This window comes from Vespa mandarinia, chromosome 1 (genome assembly GCF_050613455.1).
Source record: "Vespa mandarinia isolate Hongniang chromosome 1, ASM5061345v1, whole genome shotgun sequence".
NCBI lineage: Eukaryota > Metazoa > Arthropoda > Insecta > Hymenoptera > Vespidae > Vespa > Vespa mandarinia.
In genome coordinates this window covers 8,077,501-8,085,000 of record NC_140810.1, presented here as the reverse complement: position 1 = coordinate 8,085,000, position 7,500 = coordinate 8,077,501, and the positions used below count along the sequence as shown (strand labels likewise).

General features: G+C 38.5%; 1 protein-coding gene across 1 annotated transcript in view; it reads right to left on the bottom strand.

Annotated features, from left to right (window-relative positions):
- Rat1 (5'-3' exoribonuclease 2 Rat1) overlaps positions 1-7,500 on the bottom strand; it is a 25,094-nt gene that overhangs the window by 495 nt on the left and 17,099 nt on the right. Inside the window, exons 16-17 of the mRNA XM_035878260.2 lie at positions 549-790; positions 1-23 (exon numbers count right to left, since the gene is read on the bottom strand). The exon at positions 1-23 is cut by the window's left edge and continues 495 nt beyond it. Coding sequence (XP_035734153.1) covers positions 1-23; positions 549-790 — 265 coding nt within the window. The remainder of the gene's footprint in view (positions 24-548; positions 791-7,500) is intronic.

Genomic DNA, 7,500 nt, shown 5'->3' with positions numbered 1-7,500 from the left:
CCATATCGATCAGAATTGCCATTCTAAAATAACAAAAAATTAGATTAATATAAGTAGATATAGATATATAATTATGAAGCAAGAAATTTCGAATAAATAAACGATTTACGAGAAACGAGTCAGTGATTATGAAAATAATCCAAATCATATATTTTTTATTTTCAGGTATTTTGACATTTTAGTTTGAATTATTCAAAAATTATATTTCTATGATGACAAACAGAAAAAAATAAGTAATATAAATATATTTATTTTTGAAAAATAATTCTTCTGTGTAATTTACAAATATATACATTTTAAGAATAACGTGCGACAAAATTGTCATTTAATATCTGAAATGGCAGACTACCTTCACGATTACTGGCTCAAATATCAAGGATTTTTATAAACCAATCGGAAAAGTAAAAGTTAATATATACAACGTCATAATCGATATATATATATATATATATATATATATATATATTTGAAATTTAATTTCTAAATTTCCATTAAAATTCTAAGATTCAAAAATTATAACGATTATCGAAATAATAAAAATAACTTACCCTTTGTTGATAACCATGATAATTTTTCTGAGAAGATTGATAATTGTTTCCATTTCGGGCTTGATGTTGCTGGTGTGAGTAAGGATGTCTTTGTTGCTGGCGATATTCTATGGATCGGTGTTGAAGATACTGAGGTGCCGGACCATAGCCACTAGCCCATGGCCCCGACGATAACGAGGAGGATCCACTTGAACTAGCGGTGTTATATCCTCCCGATCTCGATTGATATCCACTATGATATCCTGAAGTATAAAAAATAGATTGATTAGCTAAATGAACGAACAAACATATATTCGACATATTATTAATACCTTATAAATATATAAAAAATATTATTAGAGGTATTATATATCATATATACTATTATAATACTTAATAAAAAAAAAATTCCTATAATACATATTCATAACAATAATACATATATAAGTATAAAATAAAACCTCAAATAAAAAAATACATTCATAGGTCAAATCTACACATATGTCTAATATAAATATATATTAGTTTAGACAAATAATTTCAACACAGATCAAATAATAAAGAGCTAAACAAATAAAAGTTTATTCGTCTATTAATAATTAGAAATATCATAAATCGAACATTAAGGTAGCTGAATGCAAGCTTTATGAATTTACCAAGTAGACGCGATTAAGAATCTCTACCCAGCCCTACGATATCGAAGTATTTACTATCTTCTATGAGGCGTTGAAGAGAGAGAGAGAGAGAGAGAGAGAGAGAGAGAGAGAGAAAGAAAGAAATAGACAATATTCGAACGTAGGTGAATGGGAACGTGCCGGCGCGTGTCCTGCCATCCATCAAATAATACAGAACGCGTGTTGTATGACGTCGCGACTACTAGAAAAAGAGAGAAGATCATGTGAGGGAGTGAGCAAGGAGGAGGAGAAGAAGAGGGAAACGCATCGTGTTTGTCAGCATCACGAAACGTCATAACGTTGCTTGGCAATGCTAATAACGGATTTTCGAAAGGGCAACATGCAGCACGCGGCAGCGTTCACCAAGTTCATCGCTTCATGAAACGTGCTTCGCCTTGTACATTCGTCTATTCGAATCCTTTCATTTCTTTCTTTCCTTCTTTCTTTTTTCCTATACGCCTACGCGCGTTCCACGAGCAGGACGGCGGAGAAGAAAAAATAAAAGAAAAAAGAAAAGAGAAAAAAAATGGAAAAGAAAAAAAGAAGAAATTAAGGGCACGATATAATGATCGCGCTGACAAAAGAACAAAAAGCGCCGACCCTTCTTCCCTTTCTCTTTCTCTCTCTCTCTCTTTCTCTCTCTCTCTCTTTCTCTCTCTCTCTCTCTCTCTCTCTCTCTAACTTCTGCTTCTTTTACTACTACTACCCTTATGAATATTTATAAGTCTATTTGCGAAATGCGAAATCGTGCACTTTACCAAAGAGTCAAGGGGAATTTGAAATAAGAGAAACGATGTTAAGTGGGGATGGAGGTTTGAGAAAGAACATGAGTGATATTCGTTTGATGTATCCTGACCAAAGGAAGGATCGATTAATTTTCATCGAGATCTTACCTAATTACACAGTCAATTGAACGTGACGACATCGTTAACGAAAATCTGTATTTCTTACATATTTGCGTACAAAAACACCGTCTACGATCTATATTAAAAGGATTACAAATTTCGATGAATTTATCAAAATACTAATCATAATGAAAGAACTTCCGAGAATCGATTGGATCCTTTTTTACAAAAACAAAGGATTTCAGTTTGAAATTCGTACAGAGTGAAATATATAGAGCCACAACGAATTACCTACGAAGTAAATCGGAAGACGGATTATCAGTGACGCACGATAAGCGTATAGTTTGGCTCAATCGAGCTCCTAATGGGAGGCGGCAAACAGCGTCGATACTATCGAGGGTCGAAGGGGTGGTCTCGTTCGTCGTACACGCCAGTTTATACGGTCCCCCGTTCTCTTCGACTACTACTAGTAGGCAAAGCCGTTGTGCTTCCGCCGTATTTCTCCTTGTATTCTCGCTCTCGCCCTCATTCGTTCTCTTTCTCTCTCTCTCTGTCGATCTATCTGTCTGTCTATCTGTCTGTCTCTCTCTCGCTCAGCGGCCAACAATAACATCCCCCAGTGAATTCCAAGCAATACATAGCAAGCAACGGGAACGGAACGCTAATCCTCACTCTCGTCCCCCGTAGCTCACCTCGGGTAGGCGCGCGCGGGCGCACCAGATAGAAGGATAGAGAAAGACAGAGAAGGTAGGATGGGTTTAACAGTTTACATGTCGGATCATCCCTCGTTATTGTTGCGTTTATGATAATAGGAGACGTACGGGACGCACGTCCGATCGTTCCAATCCCTCTTCTCGAAATCATCGAGCTGCACCAAAATCGTTACAGGCCCAAATGTACCCCCTTTTCTTTTCTTTTCCTTACCTACCTACCTACCTATCTACCTACCTACTTAATTAAGCTTTTCACTTTATGACGATAGAAAAAAAAATAAAAATAAATAAATAAAAAACAAAGGAAAAAAATTTGAATACTCCTAATATTCTCCCACAGCAAAAATTTCTATTTTTCATTTCATTTTATTTCATTATATTTTTTATTTTATTTTTTATTTTATAAATATCTAGTTAACATTTATTCGCGAATAATAAACGTCAGATTTCAGACGAACGAACTTTCAAGATAGATCGATTAATTACAAACAAAGTAGATACCCAATGCGACTAGCAGCTATACCCAATGGAGATTCTGGGAAACGTACTGTTAAGTATCCACCACGTAATTACATATATTTGAAATCGGAGAGAAAGATTAAATGAGAGTGAACATGGCGAAAGAAAGAGAAAAAGAGAGAAATATTCGTTTATATGTACATTCATATAGATATATATATACCTATATATATATATATATATATATATATATATATATATATGTATGTATATATGTATATATGTATATATATACATACATACATACATATATATATATATATGTAGGTAAATGCGCTTGTACTATATAGCTGCCTATCTGGCATGGGTATTGGATTGGATTGGATCGCCGCGTCAGCAATACAAACACTCGAAACCTCGATGTGGGTCGGTTTCTCTCTCTTTCTCTCTTTGCCAGTCCTGTTTCAAACTGAAATTACACTTTTCTGTTCCTACCCAACTTTTCCTCCCCGCGTTTCGATATTGCTTTGCACATTTTTTCTCTCCCGCTTTTCTCCTTCCTTCTCTTTTGTTCTTCCACCGATTTAGTTTCTATGAGAAAAAAATGTGGATCTACGAAACGATTGAAACTAACTCTCTAACGTAAGTTGTAAACTTTTTCGATATTCAATGAGAATAATCTTCTATCTTAGATCTTTTAATTCACAAAGATTTACTTTACAAAGTCGACGAAAAAAATCATATATACAAGACAATAAGAATTCATTTTCTAGGATTGAAAAATACGCAGCCGTTAAAATAGATAAAGAGAAATGACAAGTACAATAAGAGATATAGGGTTTTCCATTTTTTCTTTCTTTCTTTTTTCTTTTTCTTTTCTTTTCTTTTTTAGTTTTTTAGACAAAGAATTGGAATTCTTTTACCGCATTTTCGTTGAGAGCGACGGAAAAAGAGAGAAATAGGAAGAGATAGAGAGAGAGAGAGAGAGAGAGAGAGAGAGAGAGAGAGAGAGAGAGAGAGAGAGAGAGAGAAGTATGGCCAACCGACTAACTCGAATGAAAAGCCAGACATTGCTGGTTAAGAGACACTTTGTACACGCTTCTCCTAGCGCGTATCTGAGCACATAAAAAAAAGAGTTAGAGTAAGAAAAAAGAGAAAGAGAAAAAGGAAGAGAGAGAGAGAAGAGTCGCTTATTTAGCTTACCTTTTACTTACACGTGCTGTACAATGTTTACTTACACCCACCTAAGTATATAAGGCCAGAGGCACGACTCAAGAAGAATAATGTTTGTGTAAGACGAAAGGATAGCGATTTCTATAAAAAAAAAAAAGAAAAAAGAAAAAGAAGACGAAAAGAAATGAAAAAAGGGGAGAGGCGGGAGTGGGGTAGAAAGTGTAGGGTCAAGGTTAACAAGTTACTCGTATGTAGATCAAACGAAATTATAGATAAAAGTAAACATTGACGTTTGCCAAGCTTGATCCCTAACTCGAGGTTATATATTAAGAATTATATTTCTAATAAATTATCAACATTTAAAGTCTTGATAGACCGAGAAATTTATGGAGAAATTTTACGTGCTTCCGTCTTAGCAAATGCGTCCTTGAGGAAAAACGGTAGCTGCAGTGGCAAAATGGCGTAGCACTGCCTTCCAAGTACCACTCGCGCGCAATTTCTGACGTCTTTGTTCGCTAGCCCTTTCGTCATCCTCCTCCGCCCTATCCCCCTCCCCCTCAACCCCTCTTCCAAACTTTACTTTCCACCATTTGCGATCCAGCACATTCGATAGAATTCGTGGTCGTAAAAGCGGCTACAAGCTACCGAACAGGAACGAAAAATAAAGAGGTCTTTCCCCCATGAAGCCAGTTAACTTGCCAGCCGACTCGAGAAAATAATTCCTCTTTCGCCTCTCATCCTGGGGCTAACCTTTTTTCTTCTACGTCCATGTCTCTCTTCCTTTCAATCTTCTTGCGCGACTTTTCGAAGCAGAGAGAGTGGACGAGAAAAAAAAATGAAGAAAAAAGAAAGAAAGAAAGATTTCACTCTTTCTCTCTTACTCTCTCCTTCGCTCTTTAGCCACTGGAAACGAAGGCCCTTGAAGACGGCCCTTCTAGCGCCTCGACGAGTCAGCCAGCGAAACTAAACGAAAGGAAAGGAAAAAAGAAGAAACGTTTACCCCCCCACCTCTCACTCTTTCCTTCTCTCTTTCTCTCTCTCTCTCTCTCTCTCTCTCTCTCTCTCTCTCTCTGTTTTTCTCCTAAGCGCTCTTTCGACGAAGTGAAACGCTCGAGAGAAAAACGCTAGGCTGCGTGCAAGAGAGCGCGCACTCCTGCTTATTCTTCGCTTTTCTATTCGTGACGCGTATGCCGAAGAACAAAACCAACGTTTTCTTCCAGCAAAATTGTTACGGCCATTCTTCGATTCAATTGCCGATAAAATTCAAGTACGAGAGGGTAGGAAATTCTCTGATTTCTACGCATGATCACCATTCATGGAAATTTTCTTTGTTACGAGAAGAAACAAAAAATAATAAAAAGATGACCTTGAAGAAGAAGAAAAGGAGGAAGAAGAGGAAGAGGAGGAAGAAGAAGAAAAGGAGGATGAGGAAGAGGAGGAGGAGGAGGATAAAGAAGAAGAAGAAGAAGAAGAAGGTAGACAGGACATCGAATTTTGTTCGGTGGGTGTAGCGAGTTGCGGCACGGACTGCTGGTGCGGTACGGAAACTTTCTAAGTGGTGGAACGACGACGGGGTAAAGGTAGTATAGGGTAGAGGGTAAAGGCAGGGTATAGAGGAGGGAACGGAAAGAGCGACGATCGGACGAGGACGGAGAGAAACACTTGACCCTGCCTGCTTGCCGCACAGCCGATGCTGGCACAGCAAACCCCACCGTGCAACGTGCGTTAATAAACGCATCGAGATTGTGTTAGTTCCGTGTCTGTGTCCCCTTTCTCTGTCTCTGTCTTCCCCCCTCTCTCTTACCCTCCTCCTCCTTCTTCCTTCACCCCTCAACCGCTACCGCCCCAGTGCGACGCGGCGTGGCGAATCTCCCTCGCGCCTTCCAACCTTTTCGCTCGCTGCGCACGCCTACCGTTCACCCACACTTCCTTCTACCCTCCTACGTAACCATCCTCCTTCTCCTTCTATTCCTCCACCTCCTCCTCTTCATCTTCCTCCTCCACCTCTTCTTCTACCGCGCATGCGTCCCACAAGAAATTACGTGCGCGTGTGCGTTGGAACTACGCGTTACGTACGTCTCTGGAAGTATACGACCACACGCAAATATACACCTACGATATCGTCGCACACTTATATACTTATGGATATGTGTGCGTATGTGTGTGTGTGCATGTGTGTGTGCGCGTGCATGCGTGTGAGTATAACGCGCAAGAAGGCAACTCGGTGCGCACGGCCGCTCGCGAGTAACGTGTTGACTCTTCTGATCGTTCGGCTCCTAATTTATTTACAATTTTGCAAAGGGGGAAGTCGGATTGATTTGAACCCTATTTCGCGATATAATACGAGAGAGTAACCATCGTGTAAGAAGGGAGAAAGAGAGAAAGAAAGAGAAACAGAAAGAGAGACAAATCTTTACTATTACTTTTACTAACTTTTACGATTTGATATCTTGGTGTTATTTTATTTATTTATTTACTCATTCATTCATTTATTTATTTATTTATTTATTTATTTATTTATTTACGTGATCTTTTCCGGAAAAAATAATTTTTCTTTTTTTTTTTCTTAGTAATTAATCGATTTAAATTTATATATGAAAATTTGCTATGTGAAAATGTAAATCGAACAAAATCATATGTTCTTCTTTCAATTTAACGCACGAAGTCTTTCAAAGAAAAACAAGAGAAGAAAGAGAGGAGAGAAACGAGGGAGGAAAAAAAAGAGAGAGAGAGTGAGAAAGAGATAAAAAATTAGAGAGATAAAGATAGAGAGGGAGATAGATAGATAGATATATAGATTGGTAGATAGATAGATAGATAGATAAATAGAGAGAGAAAGAAAGGGAGAAACAGAGAGAGAGAGAGAGAGAGAGAGAGAGAGAGAGAGAGAGAGAGAGAGAGAGAGATAAAAGCAGGGTACACTCGTGTCAGAAGCGACCAATAAATTTATCGAGCGGGTGTTGGCATGGAGACTGCCGGACAGAGCTCGGTTGGATGGTCCGGAGGGCGATGAGAGGCCACTCGAGAATCCTCCAGGAGCACGTCGCGGGGAAATTGGAGGCAGCCACCACGATGCTTCTACCGGTGCCCAGAAGGAGGAACGCGAAGA